The sequence below is a fragment of the Mangifera indica genome, chromosome 8, assembly GCF_011075055.1.
Source record: "Mangifera indica cultivar Alphonso chromosome 8, CATAS_Mindica_2.1, whole genome shotgun sequence".
Taxonomy (NCBI): Eukaryota; Viridiplantae; Streptophyta; class Magnoliopsida; order Sapindales; family Anacardiaceae; genus Mangifera; species Mangifera indica.
The window spans coordinates 14,857,515-14,881,725 of NC_058144.1; the positions used below are offsets into that span (position 1 = coordinate 14,857,515).

General features: G+C 34.1%; 1 protein-coding gene across 1 annotated transcript; it reads left to right on the forward strand.

The window, feature by feature from the left end:
• The first annotated feature begins 20,322 nt into the window (after positions 1 to 20,322).
• Positions 20,323 to 24,003, forward strand: LOC123222645 (protein LONGIFOLIA 1-like). The gene is made up of 4 exons (XM_044645521.1): positions 20,323 to 20,626; positions 20,713 to 22,203; positions 22,303 to 22,489; positions 23,222 to 24,003. The coding sequence occupies exons 1-4, from the start codon at positions 20,477 to 20,479 to the stop codon at positions 23,779 to 23,781; spliced, it is 2,388 nt and encodes a 795-aa protein (XP_044501456.1). The 5' UTR covers positions 20,323 to 20,476; the 3' UTR covers positions 23,782 to 24,003.
• Positions 24,004 to 24,211: the final 208 nt, after the last annotated feature.

A 24,211-nucleotide genomic window follows, 5' to 3' on the forward strand; every position in this document is an offset into this window, starting at 1 on the left:
TGTATGTATGTATGTATGTATGTATGTATATGCTTGATATGGATATGAATGTAAATGTTATATTTGATATGTATCATTAATATGGATATTTGAGATGAATGGAAATTTGATATTTGATGTAGGAATGATATTTGATATATATCTTTGATATGGATTTGGTGATCATTTATATGTGTTCATAATTTTCTTTCTTTTTTTCTTTGGTTTTCCTTTGTCTTATTGACTATATAATTTGCTAATTTCTCTTTGATAATAACAAAGAGAGAGAAGTTATAAATGTTATATGGATATATTTGATTATGGATGCTATATTTGATTGATGTGGATATTTTAATTATTGATGTAGTTTATGTTGGATATATGACAATGGTATGAATTGTATTACTATTTGCTTATGGTGCATATATTCAAGGGGAGGAAACTTTATTTTTTAGGGGAAACTCTTGCAAATTTCTTAACTTTAAGGAAATACATTTATTGATATATTTTATAAAATTTCTTGAAGTACATATATGTTTGTCATCATAAAAAATGAGGAGATTGTTAACTCAATGAGTCATTATGCTCTAATTTTGATGATAATAAATTAATATGTACCTATTCATATCGACGAATGACTTTACATGAATGTGAGTTTAAATTGCAAGAATTCATTTAATGCATTTGAACGAATATTAGGATGAAAATAAAAAACAAGACTCAAATGAAGAATTTTTTAAGATTTGAAGAAAAGCTCAAGTTTAGGTAGATATGTTTGTAATGTTGAAGTATTCATTAGCTTTTATTAGAATGTATATTTTCATGTGAAAACTCTCTCAAAAACTTGTTTTCATATCTTTCACACTTTGGGGTTAAAGTGTCATTTTTCAAACCTAATGAGTTAAACCAACTTTTATAAAATTCCAATAACCTATTTGAAATTATAAATTTTTGTGAACTAAATTATCATATCTCAATTTGCGATTTGAATAAACTCTTTAAAAATTGGTTAAACTGACACTTTTCATAAGTTTCAAATTTTTTTATTAAAATGTTATTTTTCAAACTTATTGAGTTAAGTCATTTTTTTAATCAAATTTCAATAACTCATTTGAAATTATGGTGTTTTGTGGACTAAAATTTCATATCTCAAAGTTGGTTTTGAAATAGGTTATATTTCAAAGTGGGTTAAATTGTCATATTTCAAAGTTTCAGGGGAAATTGTAAATCTTCAAAATTTAGGGGGTAAAGTGTAATAAAATTTGGTTGATCGAATTTGACCAGTCAAATTTTTTTATGGTAGCTTTTGAATTATCCAAAAGCCATGTATTTGGCTTTCAGAATTCCAGTTGATCAAATTCCTTTTGGTTGACCAAATGGTATTATAAATTTTTTAATGGCTAGTGCCACATAGACACTACAGAAGTATCACGCCACATCCAATTTACCAAGTTACATCTGGTCACTGAATTTTACATGTTTAGAAAAATTAAAACAGTTAATTTTATGCACAACAGTAATTTTCTTTATTTTCTCTATATAAACTAAATCAAATTCACTTGATAACAACTTTTGCCACCATAAACTTTGATATATTTGAAAGCAAATCATTTTTGAGCTATTCACTAGCAAATCCTCTTCTCTAATCAAAACCCTTGCTTATATACTTTCTTGATTTCATTTGTATTAGGTTGTACTAAATTTAAATTTTCATATACACTTTTTGAGAGAGATTATATTTCGAATTCACACAAATTTATATTGCAAGAGAGTGGGTTTCACTCTTATTGAGGCTAAAGAAAATTTTTAGTGAGAAAAATTAAGTTTTAGCATTTGTAAAGATTAATAGCATCTTGAAAGCTATTTGTGTTGTGAAGAAAAAGTTTGATTGTGAAACCAAGGATTAGTAGAATACTATAAGGGAGATAATTTGGAAGAGTAGATGTAGACTGGGTTGTGTTGAACTATTATATATCGAATGTTTGATTATTTGAAATATTTTTTAACATTATCATAAATTGTATTAAAAATGGTCAACATTTTTTAAGTTGTATAAATTGGTTTAATTCTTAAATTTGGCAAAAGTGTTTTAAATTACCTAATTTACCCCTCATCTTAGGTCATTCAATCCTTTAAGATTTGGATCCCCAAAGAAAGGGGAAAGAAATGAAATCCTAAAGGAGAAAAATTAATTTTTCAAAACATAGGTTAGAAGGAAATTGTTAGTTTTTAAAATTAAGGTGGAGAAATAAGATAAAATTTAATTTTTTTAATATTAATGGTTAAATAACAATTATATCCTTAATACTAATAGATTTATTTAACTTTAACAGCTGGTAGTAGTGTATTTAATTTTTTGAAATTTAATAAATGAGAATTTGACAATAGAATAAACCTTGGGTAAGAACAAGTCTTTTGGCCTTTATTCTATGAATCAATAAATCATTACACCTGCAACAAAATAATATAATGATTCATTATAAAAATTATACATGGAACAGAGTGGTGTTGTGTTAGCTATAGCCTTCTAATGAATTTATGTATCATTATATGAACATTAATATTTCTAAATAAAATTGAGTAAAATTGACTTATTTGATCAACAACATTCTTTGATATGGATTTATAATGGAATTTTGGAAATTTTAACAATTTACTTTTTAACAAAAATTATAATACCATAGAAAAAAATAATTAGTTAAGGTGTGAATATCAACTGTAATGATATTAAATCTAGATTTAACCTTGTCTTCTCGTAAACGAACTTAGTGCTTCCATATTGAAATAGGAGACTCTAATAACAAATTATTAGACTGGTTTCTTTGAAATTTACTAACTAAATAATCAATTCCGTCTTAATAAAATTATCCAACTCCACTAAATAAGGTTACTCTTTAAAAGAAATACTTGTAACAAGAAGAAGCATAACTCTTGAAATGACACTAATATTGTATTATAGTCTAATGGGATTCAATATAAACACAAAAGTTGAAATATATAACAGTTAGTTCAAGATCAAATTTGACTCGTTTGACTTCTCAAAAAAGAAGAATCGTAAGAAAAAAAAAAAACAAAATTATTAAAAAAATTTGTTGACAAGATGTTGTTAGCATAGTGAGAGGGTTCAAACTAACTCTAGTTAGAGTTAAACTTTTTTCAGTTAAAACTTAACTTATTTAAGTCGAGCAATCATTCAAGGTTGAGTTGCTTTGGTCAAATCCACTCCAACTTTCAATATAGTTACCATATAAAAAATTTTATGAGTTAAAAGCGATAGTTTATAATTTGAGTGGACTAAAAATATGAAACATAAACCTTAGAAAAATGATTATATGACAGCATATTGAGTAGAGAATGAGAAAAGGCGAGGCATGTGAGGTGGGCATGCATCGAAGGAAAAGCCCACTACTTTTGGCAGCTGGGCTACACTTCCCAACCTAATTAAAGTGAAATCTTAACCATCTCCCTTACCAACACTTCCGCTTTAGGATTTAATCAATTTTGTGCCTCGAGCAGAATGAAATGAACCACTTCACTTGTCCACATGCCCATCTTTGTCTCCTCCTTTGTCTCCTCCTTTGCCTCCATCCCGTTGGCTCCACTCATTACAATCAAGAATTTGGAAGTTGGGTTGAATTAAATATTAGACATATGCAAGTAGAAAGAATTTAGTTGAAATCATCGAGGCAAGATCTAACAACAAAAAGTAGCTAATATGAATAGGCCAAAAGACTATTTCCAACTTTCTATCACTCATTTATCAAAAATAAAAATATCAATTAATCTGATAAATTTTACTGTTACTATTAAGGGTAAAATTATCATTTAAAAATTTTATTTAAACTCATATTTTGAATTATTTTGCTCCTTAACCTTATATTTTCCGAATTTAAAAACTAACTCTCCCCCCCTACCCAAGTCTAGGGTTTAAACTCTCATTTTTTTTCATTACAACTATCTCCTAACTTTTAAAAACATTTCAATTTTACTTTTTCTCTCATAAAAATTTGGGGCATCAAACCTTCGCTAGGAAATAGTCATTAGGCCGTGTCAATAATACTTACAAAACAACTGAGTATTAATAGATGGCTTGTGCATGTGCCTGCCTTGCCATTATAGTTTTAAGTGAAATTGACGATAATGTTGTGTGAATGTACGGAGAAACGGGGTTTCAAATTTTTAGGTAATTGTGAAATTTGACTCTTGTTTCGGCCCCATTTGAGGTGTAAGCTTGGGTGCATTTAGCATAATCTATTCTGGGCCCCAGGTTTTCCCAATGTCTAGAAGTCCTCGTCAACAAGCAATTGTTTGAAGAATTTCTGTAAAAGAGATATGCCTCACATGTGTTAAAATTTTATTTTCTTATAATTAACGTAATTATTGTAAAATTTCAATATATTTTTCAAGTAAGATAAGTTTTATTTAGTAGGTCATTGGATATCAAAAACTTATCACACGAAATTCTATATTTTTTAAAATATGTTGACTACATACAAAGTATAAGATCAAACTAAATAGTGTACTGTAGAGGATTAATTTAAGGTTTATTAAAGTGAAGGCCGAAATACTCATTTCCACCTAAGGTATAGTAAAATATCAAACTTTCACCCTTTAATTTTTAAAAACTTAAACACTCACTTATAATTAAATTTTTGTTAAAAATATCAGTTAAAATTAGAGGTAAAACAATTATTTATTAAAAAAATTTAAAGTTTTATCACTTTTTCTCCCCAGATTTAAAAAATTTATAATTTCCCCCAAACTCAAAGTTTGAAAACTGATAAATACCCCTTAGGGTTCGTTTCCCTTCTCTTTGGCACAAATTTATCGTCTACGACGGTCGACCATCTTCCCTTTTACCTTATCTCTTCTTCCAGTCACTATCCCTTCCTTTTCCAACCGTCTTCGATTGAGATGAAGACAACGAGAAGATGAAACATCTTCGTCTCAGACAAAGACTGTTTGTCTTCGTTTGACATGAAGACGATTTCATAAGTGATAGTTTTACCACTTACTTTAATTGAGATTTTTAACAGAAATTTAATTATGGGTGGATATTTGAGTTTTTGAAAGTTGGAGGGTGGGAGTTTGAGATTTTCATGATACCTTGGGTGGGAATAAGTCTTTTGGCCTAAAGTAAATGCCTTCCCAAATATAATGTTAAGCAAAAATCTTCACATAAAAAGTCTTAAAATGAAATGTCTAAATAAATAAAATCTATCAATTACTGCAATTATTTAAGAAAACTGACTGAAAATTTGAAAACTATATATCGAAAAACCTTAGGATAGCAAACATTTTTTCCACCCCTTCCCAAAAAAGCAACAAATTTATGTTTGCCCCCTCTAATCTATAGTAACTTCAATTTGCCCCTTCATAAACCTCATAATTAGAAAAAAACCAACAAAATATTCAAAATCTACACGTCCAAAAACCTTAATATAAAATATACATATCCCCTAATTAAGTAAAATTTATCAATTACCACAATTATTCGAAAAACAAACTGAAAATTTGAAAATTATATGTCAAAAAACCCAATAATAGCAAACATTTTAATTCGCCCCCTAATTGCGACAAATTTTTGTTCAACCCCCTCTAATTCATAATAATTTCAGTTTGTCCCATCATAAACTTCATAAGTAGAAAAAATTGACAAGAAATTCAAAATCTACACATCTAAGAACTCTAATATAAAAGGTACATATTCCCTAAACAAGTAAAATCTATCAATTATCGCAATAATTAAAAAACAGAGTGAAAATTTGAAAACTACATGTACAAAAACTTTAGGATAACAAAAATTCATTTGCCCCCTAAATTCATGGCAAATTACAATATGCCCACAAATTCATGAAAATTTTTTTCACCCCCTCGAATCATGAAAATTTTAGTTGGCCCCCTCATAAACCTTATAATTCAATTTGCCTCCTAACTTAAGTCGTATAACTTCATCGCGAAATAGTGTCTTTGCCACAATTTTCAACCAAAAAATGCTATTTTCAACTCCTATTTCACACAAAACAAATCTATACATACTATAGAACAAAAGCCTTCAAGAAATTCATCCAAAACACGCAAAAATCGACTTATAAAATTGATTGTTCAAATTGGAAACTCTAAAATGATTAAAAGTTGATTAGAAATAAATTACTAATCTTGTTGGCCATTTTGGTCACTGAAAAATTGAAAAAACTCGCCGTAATTGGTTGTCTCATGATGATTCGCGGTGATGAACAATAACTTTTTGAGTAACATGAAATGAATTTTGGCAAAGCATAGTGATATCATAAAAATACTTTAGCATTTTATTTAAGGGAAATTATAAAAAAATAGCCAAAATTTAGGGGGTCTAAGCGAAATTGCCCAAAATATTCAGGTTTAAGCAAAAATACCCAGGTTTTGTGAAATGACGAAACTGCCCCCATATATAAACACAACAAATTTCCTTACTTCCCACGGTCATTTCACTGTGCAAATTCAAAGAAAATTCAAAATTTCCCACTTTCCCACGGTCATCCCATGGTTGACCAGATTTTCGTCGATTTTCTTACTTTCCGGCAACCGCAAATGGCAAAGAAGGTTAGTATATCTCCCGTAATCTTGTTTGAATCAAGTTATTGCTCATATTACTGAGATTTGATTGAGATTTTGAGGTTTGAAATTTTAGGGTTTCGATTTGAACAATGTTTAAAATGTTTTGATTCTTGGTTGTTTTCATTGAATTGATTGAGGGGTTTTGTGTTATACAACGTGTAGATTTGATTTATGAAAAAATCGGAGGCCAAAATAACCAAATTTTGGTCGAAAATGGCTGTCGAAGGATCGGCAGTCCGACCGTGGGAACAATATTTCCCACGGTCAACCGATTTCTCCCACGGTCAGTGGACATTGACCGTGGGTTAGGGGGGTAAAATAGCTTTGTTAAAATATTGGGGAGTCGGGGGAGATTCCTTAGAACACAGCGGGTTTTTCTGAAATTTGCCATATAACAGTTGACATGTTTTAAAAAGGAATTTTCATGAGGGGGTAATTGAGAATTTTGTTATCTAGGGTTTCTGATCGTGTAGTTTTCGAATTTTATATACGATTTTTCTGTTTTAGGGTTTTTCCATATATAATTTTCAAATTTGAGATTCGATTTTTCGAATTTTCGAGCTTTTTGGCACAATTTAAGATGTAATGACGTAATTTCAACTCAATATCTTGATTTTTTTGTTTATAGGATATATTGATTCGTGTTTTTGAATTTCAGTTCCGTTTTTTCGAATTTCACCGTTTTACGATAGATCGACTCGTATTTTTCAGATTTTCGAAGAATTTTTCAATTATTGTCATTCTAGGGTTTTTCAACTTTTAAAATTCGAATTTCAGTTTCGTTTTTTCGAATTTCACCATTTTATGATATATCAACTCGTATTTTTTAGATTTTCAAAGAATTTTTCGATTATTATCATTCTAGGGTTTTTCAACTTTTAGAATTCGAATTTTAGTTCCATTTTTTCGAATTTCACCTTTTTACGATATATCAACTCGTATTTTTTAGATTTTCGAAGAATTTTTCGATTATTGTCATTCTAGGGTTTTTCAACTTTTAGAATTCGAATTTCAGTTTTGTTTTTTCGAATTTCACCGTTTTACGATATATCGACTCGTATTTTTCAGATTTTCGAAGAATTTTTTGATTGTTGTCATTTTAGGGTTTTTCAACTTTTAGAATTCGAATTTCAGTTTCGTTTTTTCGATTTTCATCCTTTCAGGATATATCAACTCATATTTTCTTATTTTCAGTCGATTTTTCGATTGTTAACATTCTATGGTATTTCAACTTATAGAAATCACATTTCATTGTAGTTTTTCCGTATTTTACCTTTTTTGGCTATATCGACTCGTATTTTATAGATTTCGATCAATTTTTTGATTATTGACATTTTAAGGTATTTCAACGTCTAGAATTTGAACAATCTTATTTGTTAAGTTTTGTCATTTCCTTTTTGATTATTTCGTATTTTTCTTCTTTTTATGTTTTTTCCACGAATACATTTGTTTACATATTTGTTTTTTTGAATGTCTAACGAATTTTTAAAATTTGTGCAGGATAATTCTCGCAAAAGAAAACGGGTTAACGGTGAGCTGCGAATCCTCGATGAGTCCAGACACTTCCGGGTAGATGCGATATGTCGTGCACAGCGCAGCGCATTATCTAGGATTACTTCTACATTGACCCCGAATCAGCTTAGACTATTTGAGAGGACATGTTTCGGGTATCTCCTTCGTTTACCCGAAACCAAATTCTCCAGGATATTGGTTCATGCATTTCTACTCCGACAGCTACATCGACCCTCTACCAGAGACGAGTTTTGGTTCAGGGTTAATGGGTGGGGTTGATGTGAGATTTAGCCCGTTTGAGTTTGCGCTAGTGACAGGTCTTTTGTTTAGTAGACGGACTGATGTTTCTTCATATATGTCTCGCTCCTCTGGACATAGGATCAAAGATACGTACTTTCGAGGTATCCACACCGATTGACGAGTTTGAGTTTGAGATGGCTTGGAAGAGTTGGCAGACCACACCGATTGACGAGTTTGAGTTTACTAGTAATTAAATAGTAATGAGGTTGGTTGAGGCAGCGTACACCCCGGGATTGTTGTACAAACCATGGGGGATGGTCGATCAGGTATAGTGTATATATATTTCTATTACATTGAATTGGTTGACGACAACGATAATTAACTATAATTTATCACTGTTTATAGGTTTACATCCCTATAAACTTCGACAATGCACATTGGGTCGCCGGAGTTATAGATTTTCGTGAGTGATCGATTACAGTATACGATTCGGAGGTATCATATTCGGGGAATATGAGGTCTCTTGAGCAGCACATGCGACCGTATATGACATTCATTCCCATGTTATTAGACGCGACGAGTTTTTGGATAGCTTCTAGGAGGACTCCACGATGTGATTCCTTCGCTTTGTATCCAGCGACGGATGTCCCTCAGCAGGGATTGGGCTCCGGTGACTATGGTGTGTTTATGTTACATTTTTTTTAGTGTTTGGCGTTGTCACGGAGCTACGATTTTTCCCGAGAGTCGTCTACCTCTATGCGTCGACGTTTAGTGTCGCAGTTGTATTTTCACTGTATCTAGTAGCTCACGGATGTATATTTAGTTACCTCGTTGTTTGTTTATCGTTCTTCATATGTTCGTATGTATATATTTATTGTATGTGCGTATGTGTATGATGTACTTTATCTGTCATTATATATAGATATGTATTTGATTTCATTCTATATGTGATTTGAGTGATGTATCGTAAAACGGTGAAATTCAAATTCTAAAAGTTGAAATACCCTAGAATGACAATAATCAAAAAATTCTTCAGAAATTTGAAAAATACGAGTCGATATATCATAAAACGGTGAAATTCGAAAAAACAGAACTGAAATTTGAATTCTAAAAGTTGAAATACCCTAGAATGGCAACAATCAGGGTATTTTAGCTTAATTAAGAAAGGTGGGGGTATTTTTGTTAGTTGTATAAGCACTAGGGTATTTGGTTTAATTTCTCTTAATTTAACAACAAAATTTGGGGTACTTTAATTTTGATACAAGATTTTAAATCAATTTATATCTCACATCTGAAAAGGACTTAAGCGTTACTTTCAAATCTTACTGGATCAAAAAGGAACCAATCTAAGGGACCGAAAAAATTTATTCCCCTTTATATGTCAGAGATGCCCACTCCATCACTTGTAAGTGTACACGTTAAACATCATAGCTATCAATCCCAACAAATGAAAACGACAGTGCCGCTGCTTCTCATCTGCATTTTATTTATATAATTATTTTGTGTGTCGGATATATTGCCTTCAAATGCAAATATAAGCGGCAAGGCAAGGGACAAATTAATTTATTGTAAATATATATATTCATAAGGATGGAGAGAGTAATTGGCATTGGCAGTGTTGAAAGTGGTCCAAACTGGTAAAAATGGTAAACCCCAGAAGCAGAGGAATCAGAATCCTTCCCATCTCTCTTCTTCATCATTGATTCAGCAATTCCCATATCCATTTTGCCCCGATCATCCCTTTTTTAACTTATAATATTGCTGTTCCCATATGGGTGCCACCTTTTCTTTATAAAATTAATTTATCTTTCAATATTAAGGGCTACTTGCCTTTCATTTCATTTAGAGGAGATAGGGAGAATAAGAGATGGAGCAGGCAATATAAAATGAAGGAATGTGTGCAGAAGAAGAGGGTCGGTTGAGAGAGAACATGGGGTCTTCAGACTGGAAAATGTGCAAACAAATTCATGAAGCCAGGACCCCCTTTGATTAAAAAAAACAAAAACTCGGCTTATCATAATCATCCTGAGCAAGATGTGAGAGTGAGAAGCATGTGGTTTAAACTGAAAATAGAAAAAGGATAAAGATGATAATTAATGAGAATATGCACAAAAGAAAAGAAAAGGGTAAGTGGGATCACATGGCGAAACCCAGAAAGCTAAAGACAACCCACATGGCTGATGAAAGCAAGCCTGATGAGGGTGAGGGTGAGCCCCAATTTTCAAGATTGGATTTGGAATGGAAACCCTACCTATCACCCCACGTCGTACTGTTTGTATTTGCACTGCGTAGACTCTTAAGCTAGCCCTCTGTATAGCAGCCATCATGATTGTTTTCCTTTCCATTCGGGATTCATCTTTCAAATCTCTCCTACAGGCTACAGATTTATCAAATTTTGTTGACACTGTTAAAATTAACCTGTCATCATCCTACATTATATATGCATGCATACATTTCCTTTCCCGTTATAATTAAAAGAGAAATAAAAATGCTTCTTAGTTGCAAACTCATTAGGAATGATCCTGTTTTTATATGGGTTCGAGTGATTTATATGGTCTTCCAGCTAGGCTTCTATGCTATAATTATTAATGGTTTATTGAGTGCATCAAAGCTCCCTACTCCCTACCTACATTCAATATTTATAGACCACTGTAGTTTTAGTCTACTGATTTGAAATCTTTAGTAACTTGGTTTATCTTCAAACACAAAATTGCCCTGAAAGTTCAGGCTTCTGTTTAAAAAGAACACTAACACTTTGATTTTCTCTCTCTCTGTTTTTTTTTTTTTTGTCTTGGTTCAAGCATCATTCATCATCTCCTTAACAGAAACAAAAGAAGATGATAAGAACTGAGCAACAACAACACATTGGCCTCATTCTTAATTACGAATACATCCATCGGCTGGTTTTGGTGAGCCGGTGGGTTGGGTTGGGTTGGGTGGGGTGGGGGAGATGAATTCAACTCAGTTTATGGAGTTGAATTCCACGTGTCTGTTAATGCTTACTCACAGGCTACAAATTAAAATCATAAACTCTACTTTTACTTGCCCGTGATTTGTGCTATTTCAGAACGGCTTTAAATTGGCTCATATGCACTCAGTGATTGGCCTAAAAGCACAACAAAATTAAAAGGGAAATTGAAATTTTTAACTTTATTTTAATCCGTATATAAATACCAAAATATAGATCAAAAAAAAGTTTAGATGAAGAACAGGTTAGTATTAACACCAAGGGTTGATGCCAACCCTTGGTGTTAACGCCAACCTCCCAGACCCCAGTGAATTTATTTTTTTTGTTTTTTTTATTGCACTCAATTCTTTTATTTTTTATACTTGTTTATTCCAATCTGGTACTCGTATGTGTATTGTTTTCCTTGTCTTGGTAGAGAGTAAAAAAAAATTACAAAATTGCCACTAACATTTTTCTCTTTCTTTTATTGCCTTGCCTTGATCAATTTTTGTAGATCACTTGATGATATGACAATTTAATGTGTTGTAAATACGTATGTATAAAGCTTGGTTGCATTGGTATTCATTTGGGGCTTAATTTGAAAAAATTGTAAAGTAGTGTAATTTGGAGTTTTTATGTTTTTTAGGTTTATTTTTAGTCAAGATGGAAAAAACTGTATTTAATAGTCGCTATAGAGGCCAATGGGTTGAAGGTGATTATAATGTGTCAAGATATGTTGGTGTGAATGAGAGAGGGATGTGTATTGACACAAATATTGATTTTGAATGATTCATTGCAAGAATCAGCTATTGTCTAAGACTCGATCAAAGTTAGTCAAATGTGTGCGTATTTACACTAGGTGATGTGGGTCTAATAGAGATTATAGACGATGATGATGTAGAGTTTTTGATGGTTGTAACAAGAAATTCACAAGGATACACAAAACTTTTTGTTACCGAGAGTCAAATTGACGGAAGGGACAATCAACAAGGCGAAGATGTTTACGAGGAAGAAAGAGAAAATCATCCGACAGATGAGTGGGCACATCTACAAAGTTTTCAAGAGTCTGGTGGGAATTATGGGGTTGATGATGATAATGATAACGACATGGATGAAGATTATGAAGTAGAAGGCAATGAGGAGAAGGATGATGATAATGACGACGACAAAGAATTCTCGGGGTTTGATGAGGACATGTACGGTGTTCTGAGCCAAGACGTTGGCAGAAGTCAAAATCATGCTTGTAATGAGAGGGCTGAATGTAGCACAAGACATCAATGCTTTATGAATATTGGAGCATATCCAAGTCATATCCATAATCCAAATCTATTTCAATGGGTTCCTGAACCTGCTATTGATGTTGAGAATGCAGGTATTAGAAATTGGGCAACACAAAGGGGTAACCATTTACAAGTGATGGGTTTTTATAACTCCAAGGTAGAATTTATAGCATTATTTCGAACATATGCCTTAGAGACAAGAATTCAATGAAAGGTTGGTCACTCCGATAACATACGATATGAGTTTAAGTACGTATACCCACACTTGTCCGTGAGATTAATTATTGGCGTATCATAGACAAGCTGGTGCAGAATCGTTAGGGAACATACTTAAGTCAATGTTTGTGGTTGATCACATTTATTGACCAAAGGAAATTATTTCCAATATGGCAGATAGGTACAGAATTGACATATCCTACACGTAAGCACGACGTGCCAAAACATATGCAATAAATGCATTACGAGTATCTCCAAAAGAGTCTTTCGATCTATTATGTAAATATTGTCATAATTTGGAGCTTAAGAACCCAGGAATTGTGACATGCATTGATATCGATCTGAAAAATAGGTTTAAGTTTTTTTCATGTGTATGAGGTGTTCTATAAAAAGGTTCCAACAATTCTACCGTCTGGTGATATATATTGATGTTTCACACTTAAAAGGAAAATATCTTAGGTCTCTTTTCATTATTATTACGAAGGATGGTAATAATCAAATTTATCCACTCGTATTCGGTATTGAGCACAAGGAGGGAATAGATACATTGACGCCCTTTTTGACATACCTTAACATGTGCATTGGTAATTTACTGGATTTGACCATTATTTTTTATCGTCATCATTCAATAATTTCATCGGTTGCGAATGTAATGTCTCATGTGCGTCATGGGTTTTGTAATTACCACATGAAGGGTAACATGCATTCGCAGTTCAAAAAAACTAAACATATTGAAGGATTATTTTGGAAGGCTGCTAAGACATATCGCCTCACGGACTTTCAAGCTACTATGAGTAAAATTGCTAGAGTAAATCCCACTACAGAAGCCTATTTGATTGACATTGGGTATGAAAGATGGGTTGTGCCCACTTTGGAGTCTAACGGTACAATATTATGACGACCAATATTGTTGAGTCCTTCAATACTTTGACACAGACTGCTCGCGCTTTGCCTATCACCATATTGGTTGAGTTTCTTCAAAGCATAATACAACATTGGTTTTTCAATAGGTGAAACATGGCTGGTTCGTATGACTAAAAATTTAATGATGTTTCTGTTTTTTCATCGCATATATTTTAGTTGTTTTTCACAGGTGAGAGATCTCACCCATTAACACCATGGCTGAGGACAAGCTTGCTCAACATGTGTTCAAATCTACCAACATAGTTGTTAAACCAATCAACATGCAACAATACGAAGTTCATAATTTATGACAATAAGTGTTCATCGTGAATCTTCTATATCAAATGTGTGATTGTGGGAAATTTCAACTTTCTCAGATTCTGTGTGGACACGCTGCAGCTATAACAAGGTATAACAACCTATCAGACTATGTAGGTTGGGTCAGTACATATTACTCTACTAAATATTTACATAAAATGTATGGAGAAGATATTAATCCACTAGGGGATCAATCAATTTGGGCACCATCAAATATGTTTGCAATTTATCCTCCAGTGATGGAGCAACGAAGGTTCGGTTGTCCTTCCAATCATGCAAAAAGACCTTCACAAAGAGAGGAAGTTCGACAACAATACTACAGCCGATGTCATCAACCTAGCCATACTCACTTGCAATGTCAAAGTCCAGCTCTAGTGCCCGTGGTTGGCTCGTCCTGCACACCAAGTAACACATGAAGCCGAGGTTGTCGTAGTCACAATAAACCCATACGGCCGAATAGGTTATCATGGCTAATGTTCTGATTGCATATGATATTATAATTTTAATTGTCTATTGCATGTTTAATTTTATGTAATTTATCTGTTGGATTTTGTACAAATTTTAATGTATTGATTTTTTATGTTCAGACTCTTACATGTATGTGATGACAATAGATCAAAATAATATAATGGAATTACCACAATATTTATTTGTTAGCCTATCATTTGATGTACATATTTGATTTTTTATCTATACCATACATTAATAAAACAACAATAAAATACACCAGTCAAACAATAATAAAATGACATCCAATTCGTATACATGCCCGCCCACCCACGCCTTAATCGAATTCCTCGAAGCCTGTATTTTCACAATCCAATTGAATTTAATAAATACAACCAATTAAGTAAAGTTTGCTAACATATAAATAAACTCATAAACACTAATTACTTACTGAAAGCCCTTCCTTGGAATATGGGTGTAGCCACGTGTTTTCTTAACCTCCTGAAATGTTTTGATGTGAAATTAGGGTCTCTGCTTTCTACATCTTGTTTTGGCACATCAGAACACACCTGTATTGTAATGTCGGCGGAGTATCTAACAATTGAATTCCCTTTGATGTATAGAAATTACTTGTCTTCATTAGGTGTGTCAATGTCCTATATGACATCATTAACCTCTTCACCCTTTCTAAGCTAGTGGTATATTGGGCAGAGTTATATACAAACAACTTCCAAGCATTAATATCCAATACGTCACACACCTAATATTGGTTGTTGATGTTGGGGGGAATGAATACCTACCAACCAATAAAGAGAAATAAGTACCAACAATCAAATATATCGTAAACAACTTACAGTTGTATATCACCTTGTCAACACTACTCTATGGCCGAAAGAATTCAGTTGATTGTTGATGTGAGATGCCATTGATTTGAACTAAGAAAAATGTGGGCACTTCATATTTGTACCAAACCGTTTAAACTCATCGTAGCACTGTGGGAGAAGTCCAACGAATTGGGTCGAAACAGTCATCCAATTATTGTCTAGAAAAGATTTATGCAGTATTCCCATGAAAGCTTCGATGTGTTGTGTACACAGATAAATTACATCATAAGTTAAAAGTGATAACTAATATGAACAAATACAAAGGAAGGGTACATACCGTGTTTTCCAACCATTGTCCCGGTGTTACAATTTGGGTCCACCATGGTTTGTGCATATAGGTAGTCATTCTGATTGGTCCCTTGAGGAAGACAAGTCGAGTGTCATTATCTGACGAATGATGATACCACAATAAGAACTTTGAGTAGGCCTCAACCAATCACGGGTCCAGATGACGTTTCTCAGATATGGGCTGTTTATTCTTTTTTGCCTTTGTTAGATATGTGAATGGACTTACCAATTGTTTCCCTTTTCGTAGCACACGTTCGAATACTGACACTTTTTTAGTTGTCATCAGCTTCTGAACAGTTGTTGGTTGGTCTTGCACTTGTTGTTAGACATCATCATCCGATGAGTCGTCCAACTGGAAAAAGTTCAAAAATTTATGCTTATCATTATTTTATAACATAACTAATTGAAATAAAAATTAAGTATGGTGGATAATAACTTGTACTGATCATGATGCCTGAACATAAGAATCGTCAAATCGTGTAATTCGATTATTTAATGATGTTTGGAGTTCCTGCATCTCCCCCTGAAGCATCGATGTTTGTTGTTGCCATTGGTCTTGTATCTCCCTATGAAACATCGATGTTTGTTATTACCAATGCAATTGCATCTCCTCATGAAACACTGATGACTGTCGCTCCCACTCCGCGCGTATCATTGCAGCGTGCTAGTCCAATTACTACTACATCTGAGAGTTGATGCCTTTTCCATGTTCCATTAAGATCTGTTGAAGATGGTCATATGATACACCACTGTACGACATTCTGTGGATCGAGTGTCTTGCAGGCTCGTCCATCTGGTACTCTCAAGGATAGGAGGTGTAGGAAGTAGACATCCGTGGAGGGGAAACACGTACATTATCTAAGGGCCTATATGACTCTCGGGGGTGTGTAGTGCGAGAGGATGACACCTATGGAAGGGATGTTTGTCCAATACAAGATGTCCTAGGAACAACGGGCTAACACCTCATGATGAAGATATTCGTACGGAAGCGATGAAAGACTATGAAGACCCTCTGGAGGCTGTCTGAAAGGTAATAGGATGATTCGACTGGATGCCATCATCATCGTCTGAATCTGTAGACTTGTCATCTGATGATGTCGATGGTGTTTGTTCTCCCATAAACTCTAGAGCTCGAATATACCACTCAGAGTAACGTTTAGTCTTGGTCGGATGTAATGCAGTTGTAATCCCCTTCTGGAATATGAAGGAAATTTATAAAAATTAATGAAATACAAAATAGAATAATAAAATATAAATGAGCAACTTATCGGAGGAGCGTTCCAAAGAATAGATATGGCATCCCATGTAAGTAGTACAATTGTTTTCCATTTCAAGATACGGGAGATTCGATCATTTACTTCCACATGATAGATTCTGAATCGTCTCATAAATCCATTACTATACAATGTACAATATTTATGGTTAGTATTTACAATATTCAGTATGAATGTAAACTTTATCTATTATATGATACTTGAAAAACAATCGAGTATCCCAAAATACTGTAACTGAGAAGTGGGAGCGGACTTGTGTACGACAGGTAATGTTTAACATAATACTGATATTTGTTATGGATACCTTTCCGCATTGAGTCAACTGTTTTATTCCATATCACTGTCCCCCATGGTTATTGACTAAATGCATCTAAATTGTCCACTAAATGCAAAAAATGATAAGGTATTTTGGTTCTGTTGTCCACCCCTAATAATCTTGTAAACGCATAATACAAGAACGCGAACTTCACTACGTCATCATCATTGTCTCCCCAAATTTCATTGTCGAATGCTTGCTCGATCTCCCTATGGGATAACAACCTGTGAATGTTTGGGAAATATTCCTCTCTCAATCGAGGCGTCTCTGTGCAATCAACGTAATTGGACACATCCATGTCCTCCCCAAAAATCAGACCAGTGACTAGTGCAAACTCAACAAAGCTGAATTGAAATTCAACACCATTTATTTAAAACCACATTTCTTTGTCTGGGTTCTCGTGGTTGATCATACGAAATAACATTGCTTGAATAAATACGACATTGAACCGTGGCTTCGCCAAATCTAATAAGTGTCCAAAATAGGTTGTCCGAAAAATGACTTTTTAAGTAAATGTTAGTTTATTCCTAATTATAATCACAGTATCCATCTTTGTTTGAAGTGACATATGCACTCGGAATCTGTATGCATCATGAAATCTGTACGCCCCCTCTTGGTAGTTGATTGCAAATGCCTGAAAATATATATTAATTCGTTAAATTACATTAATGAAATATTAATGAAAGACAATCATTTTAACCACAGATTAATCAAACAAACTGGATTATCATTATTAAATTAACATAATTGGCATAACCTAATGTAACATAAGAATAAAAAAAATTAGATTATCAGTATATTAATATGCATGACGTCATTTTTCATAAAAAGAGAAAAAAAATTGAGTGTTCATAATATTTGATGTAAAATTATCATTTTTGAGTTTTAAATGTCATTTAAGTTACATTTTAGATTTGAATCACCAACAAACAATAATAAAATTTCAATTTCCCATAATAAAATCTACTGAACTACAAACAATAATAAAATGCATGAGGTGCTTTCACTCTAATTTTTTAATATTTCTTTTTCTCATGTCTTGTATTATTCTTCTGGAAGAGTTGATTCTCTTCATCTTTATTTCTTGTGGAAGTTTTGCTTGCTTCTATAATAATTTTAGTGAAATATTCTGCCTGACAAACCATGGTACACCACTCACCTAATTTCAAATTAATTTGAATTTCAATTTCCAAATTAATTTGAACAATTTCATTATTAATTTTAATTTTAATTTCAAATTAATCCAATATTTTCAAATTAATTTAAATTCGGAGTAAATTAAAATTCAATTTACATTGAATTTAAATCAAATTTAAATTTGATATGATATATTTCTACTTCCATTTGATATAACAAAACCTAACCTGTCTTCCTGCCATTACGTTGATAGTATTGACGATCGATGAAACAGTTTACTGAATTTTCTTCATGAACGAGAAAACAATCCGATGATCTATGCGGAAGCAAATACTTTTAGAGAAAATATGGAAGCAAGCAACCAAACACTTTTGGCAAAAAATATTTGCCAAAACTTGCACATATATATGGAAGCAAGCAAAACTTCCACGTGAAAGGTAAGAAGGCGTAAATAAGAGCATAAGGAATATATTCTCCTCTGGTTATCAGTGAACTATTAAAGTAAATGCACTATTCATGTCAGTGAATCATTCATATATATTCATTATAATATTCTATATTGATGTATTCCTTATTCATATATATTCATTGTACTTGCTGAAAACATAAAAGTGCATTATTTCATCTTGATGCATTATTCATATTCATGTCAGTGCATTATTCTATCTTGAAGCATTTGAGATTTTTTTAAAAAAATCTTAAAAAGGGTTGGCGTTGAGACTTAAAAATTTTTTTTTTTTTTAAAATTCATAGCACTTGAAACTTTTTTTAAAAAAATTTAAAAGGGGATGGCGTTGAGACTTTAAAAAAAAATTTTAAATTTTTTTTTAAAAGGGTTGGCATTGTCAACGACGTCTTATAATGACGCCAACCCTTTTTATTTACAATGAAGGTTGCCAACTCTTTTTAAAAACTCTTGCTTTTAATAATTAATAACTTTTTTTTTTCCAATTAAACACCAACCCTTCATTTTTTTCAGTTAAACCCTATCAAATGATCTTTTTTGATCATCCTAGTACCTGAGGTCTAATATAAGGTATGAAGTGGATGTGGTCGAGTTTTGATAGGTTGCTCTTTTTGTTTTATATCCTTACTTTGAAGAATTCTTAATCTGAAATTTGTTTCACTTTTTAATTTTTTTTTCTTTCTTTTGTTTTTGAAGCACTAGCTCCATTCTGGAGCACTTGTTCTATTTTTTACGGTACAGTTCCAAAGTTACAGAGAAAAAGAGAGAGGATCTCTCTGCATTCCTTCCTCACTTGAAAGCTGAGGAAGATGAGGAAAAAGTTACAGAGAAAAAAAAAGAATCTCTGCATAGATCATTTCAAGAAGGGTATTTTGGAAAAGTAGTTACTATTGTGGTATATTTGTTTAAATTTTGAAATGAGTGACATATATGTATACACGAATTAAAATAAAACTAAAAATTTCAATTTTCCAAATTAAAATCATTTAAACATTATGGCTGAAATTCATCCGAGTTATATGAATTCCATTTCTAGTTCAGATAAAATTATTTGAGTTCGAATCCAACAGTTGAACTCTTTTTATCAACAGTTTAGTTGAGTCATTTGAATATTCCTAAAACAATTCCGTCTGAATTGAATCCAGCTGAGATCTTAGGCCGTCAACAGTCAACATTATTTGACTAGAGCCTCTGTTGTTGATGATCATTAAGCCCGCGAGATGGGAAAATAAGGAGGGTAGTTTGGGGAGAAATGGTCAACAGTCAAACTTGCGAAATTAAGAAAGTTAACTTTGACACGTGGATACATTGCCACGGATGCTCCTTACAAAAATTGGGATTCAGTAAAAGTTAAGTCCACTCTAGCTGGATCAACCCAATGGCCCGACCCGAAACTAATCCATAGGCTTGTTTGAGGCATTTTTGAAAAAGGTAAGGATATTACATGTCTTTTTACCTGGCCCCCTTTGCCTTAACTACGGCTACCCTTTAAAAACCAGAAAAGCGGGAGACGCAGATTTACTAAATCGCAGAGAGTCAGAGAGAGAGAGAAAAAGAAAGAACGGAATGTAGAAATGGAGATTGAACAGTGAAGAATAAAGACTTTTTTTGAAGATAAAAAAAAATAGAATTGAGAGAGGAGGTTAACTGTGATAAATAATCTGAGGAAAAAATGACGACGGGGATCGTTCAAGAGCAAAATCTTGAAAAACAGATTGAAAAGCAAATTGGTTGCATGGCTGGTTTCTTTCAGATCTTCGATCGCCAACAGCTTCTCACCGGCAAACGAATCTACTCCATCAAGCGCCTCCCTCCAACTCCGGTCAGTTCTATTTTCTGTATGCTCTGTTTGGCTGTTTACTTTATTTTTTACTGATTTTCTTTTGTGTGGTGGATTGTGTATTTCAGGCCGTTGATTCCATAGTGGACTCAGAGAGCACTGTTGACTCGTCGCCGGCGATGTCAAGAGAATTGGAGAAGCCACAGAATCATCAGCAGCATCATCATCAAGGAAGATCAATGCCTTCACCGGATCGGTTCAGGCAATCTCCGGTGTCGGAGCTTCGGTCTCCGGCGCCGGAGCCTACAACGATTCCGGTAGAGATACAAAGTAAACTGACGCTTCCTCTTCCCGTTTTTGAATTCAAGGAAGGTGCAAGGTTGTCATGGAAATTCTGCAAAGAAGCTCCTCGCCTTTCTCTCGATAGCAGAGCCGTTGTCGACGCTAAAGGAAGCCTAAAACCGAGAGAGATCCGTTCAAATGCAGCGATTTTATCATCAAATCGTTGCGAGAACAATGAAGGAGGCACCGATGACAGCGAGAAGCAGCGTCGGTCCACAAGTGTAATCGCGAGACTCATGGGACTCGAACCATTGCCAAATTCGGATCCGGAACGGGCCAAAAAAGCTGAGCTAAGAAGATCCGCTTCAGAATCTAGAGTATCCAAGGACTTCTATCAATACCGGTTCATCGATGGAGTCAATTTTCAGTTAAAACAGTCGCATTCGCGGGCGGTGAACTCGCAGAACAACATTTCGAGCAATGTAGTGAGACAAATTAGTAATGCAGGTAGAGATGAGCGTGCAATGAATGGAAGACAAGTAGATCCGAAGCAGTTCACTGTACGAAATGTGAGAGGCGAGCCAAGCAAAGCACCGCAGAGGGGAGGAGGTATAGGACAAAGAAAAAGTTTCTTTGACTCTATGGATTTTTTCCCTGAGCCAAAACAGACTGTTTCCATTTATGGGGAGATTGAGAAGAGGCTTAAGATGAGAGGAATCGATGAGCCTTCGAAGGATCTCGAAACGCTAAAACAAATCCTTGAAGCATTGCAACTCAAGGGCCTTCTACACCCCAAGAAACAACCCTCCACCGCCCAGACGAATCTCAGAAACTTTGTTTACGATGATTCTCCCATCGTTGTCATGAAACCGGGGCCTAATCGGCAAGTCCAACTCGGGAATGACTCATCTCCTTCGAGTTTTAGATCGAGAACGATTGGACATCGCCGGAATTTAAATATCTATAACGAAATGTCCCCAGCGGTGAGCCCGCGGTGTGACAGACCGGAGTTTGAAAGGAATGTACGGAACCACAGCCAGAGCAGAGGCCGAAATTCTATATCTCCGACGAGGAGTGAGACCGGAATCAAGAGTCCGAGCGGGAGAAGACCTTTGAGTGTTGAGACTCAGAGGAAATCCAACGAGTCAATGGAGCAGGGAAGAGGTTCTCCCAAGATAAACCTGAGGAGGAGTGTATCGGATCAGACCTCAAACCGATCACCCAGAATGACGAAACCAACGACGGAGATTCGTCGGAAAGACGATAAAGTTTTTACTCCAGCCGAGGATGAAAAATCTGAGTGCAGCATAAGCACTTCTTCTCAAACCGATACCGAGGTAAACCCATAAAAAATTCAATTAATTCAAGTTGATTAAATCTAATTAACCATTTTTTTTAGGTATGAATTTAAATTTTGATTGGCATTATTATTACAGAGATCGAAAGCGGAGGAATACAAGGAAGGAAGGAGTTTGTTAGAGAGATGTGATAAACTTCTTCACAGTATAGCAGAGATAACGGCAAATGAGTTGCAACCGAGTCCTGTTTCCGTGCTTGACTGTTCCTTTTACAAGGAGGAGTCATCTCCTTCCCCCGTTATGAAACGGAGCATTGATTTCAAAGGTACGCTCTGTTTAATTTCTGCTCTCTTTAGATTCTGAGCTACAGATTTGCATCAGATAAATTATGGTGACGTCTTAGGCTGAAACCACCCTATTATAGCCCTAAAAAAGCCATTAAAATAGTGAGGTAAATTTGCAGTTGAAATAGTAAATTCTTCTGACGACTGAGACTGAGCGTTTGATGTTCTCAAAAATGTAAAATGGCACGCGAAACTGATAATTAATGGTTGGATGAATTGAAGAAGACTGACGATGATGGGCAATGCCATATTATTCAGTCAAAATTTAACTGCAATGCACTGCAACTGTGATGAATAGGTGTCTTAAATGGAAAACTGATCCGAACCCACTTTTCACTTTCTCTGCAAAACTTCCTGATGCCAAAAAATATCAAACCCCAGTACTTTGTTTAGTAGCTTAGTTGAAGGAGAATATCTTCGCTGAATATTACTGGACTGACAGGTCTCCGTTGTCTTCCAGCCTTTTCTAGTAACAGTAACATTTCGTTTAAATAGGCCCACCACGTTAACAATCAGTGCAGCTTACTTTGGCTTCTTTTGATGATAAATTTGCCTTACTGTGTCAGTTTATTAAGCTTCTGCAATCTGCCTCTGGGCATGTTGTTTTAACTTTCAATCAATGGTGTTGGTGGGATCTACATTTTTGTTTAGTTAATACCTATTGCTGATAGCGCCAATGTGCTTTGACTTATTTATGGTTATAATGATAACAGAGTTGCAAATTGAATCAGAGGATGATTTATGGAGCCCGGCCATCTCGTCTGTTGAATCAAAATCTGAGGATGATGATGATTTTGTTTACATTTCTGATATCCTTCGAGCATCAAATTACCTTCCCGAGGATTCAGACGTGTTTTTGTTACTAGAGAAGCAGCAGTATCTGAAGGGAAAGGGCACTTCCAAGGTCTTGAAACTCCAAAGGAGGCTTGTTTTTGATACTACCAACGAGATTCTCAATAGAAAGAGACAACTCCCTCCATGGAAAATTATCTCTCCTGGACATTCATCCTTGCAACAAATTTGGTCTGAATTTCAGAAAATCCGTGAGAGGGACACTTCAGAGGACTTGTTTAATGTCATTTGTTGTGTGCTGAGAAAAGATCTTGCTGGGGATGCAATCAATGGGGATTGCCTGATTGAGATGTCAGAGGCTGTCCTTGACATTGAACGATTAATCTTTAAAGATTTGATCAGTGAAACCATCCGGGCTCTTGCGGCATTTTCTGGGAATTGCAATCCAGCGCCTGTGCTCCGTAGAAAGTTAATATTCTGAAAGTGAGGGAACCACAAAAGGCTCACGCATTCTGTTCTATTAGTAATTATTTCTGTTTTTTCAATTAATTAAGTTTGACATTTTTCTTTAAAGATTTGGGAGATGTTTGATCTTGATATACCTGAACTCCAGGCATATCTAACGTTTCACTTTTGGAAGATGTAAAAAGGCGCAAAAGTTTTAAATTGTTGTCCAAGTAGTGAAAATGCGTGAGCTTTTCAGTATATATTGACTATTTAATATTCATAAGCATTAAAGCAAAAGTTAAAACAAGGGATTTGTCTCTAATGTGGTGAAAAATCTCTGAAAATAATCTTCTAGCTAGCTGGTGGCGCACTGTTGACTAAAAATATACATTCGCAATTAGTTTAATTGATTAAGAAATAAGAGAACCACATTTGGTAAAAACATTGGTCCATAATCCTTATGT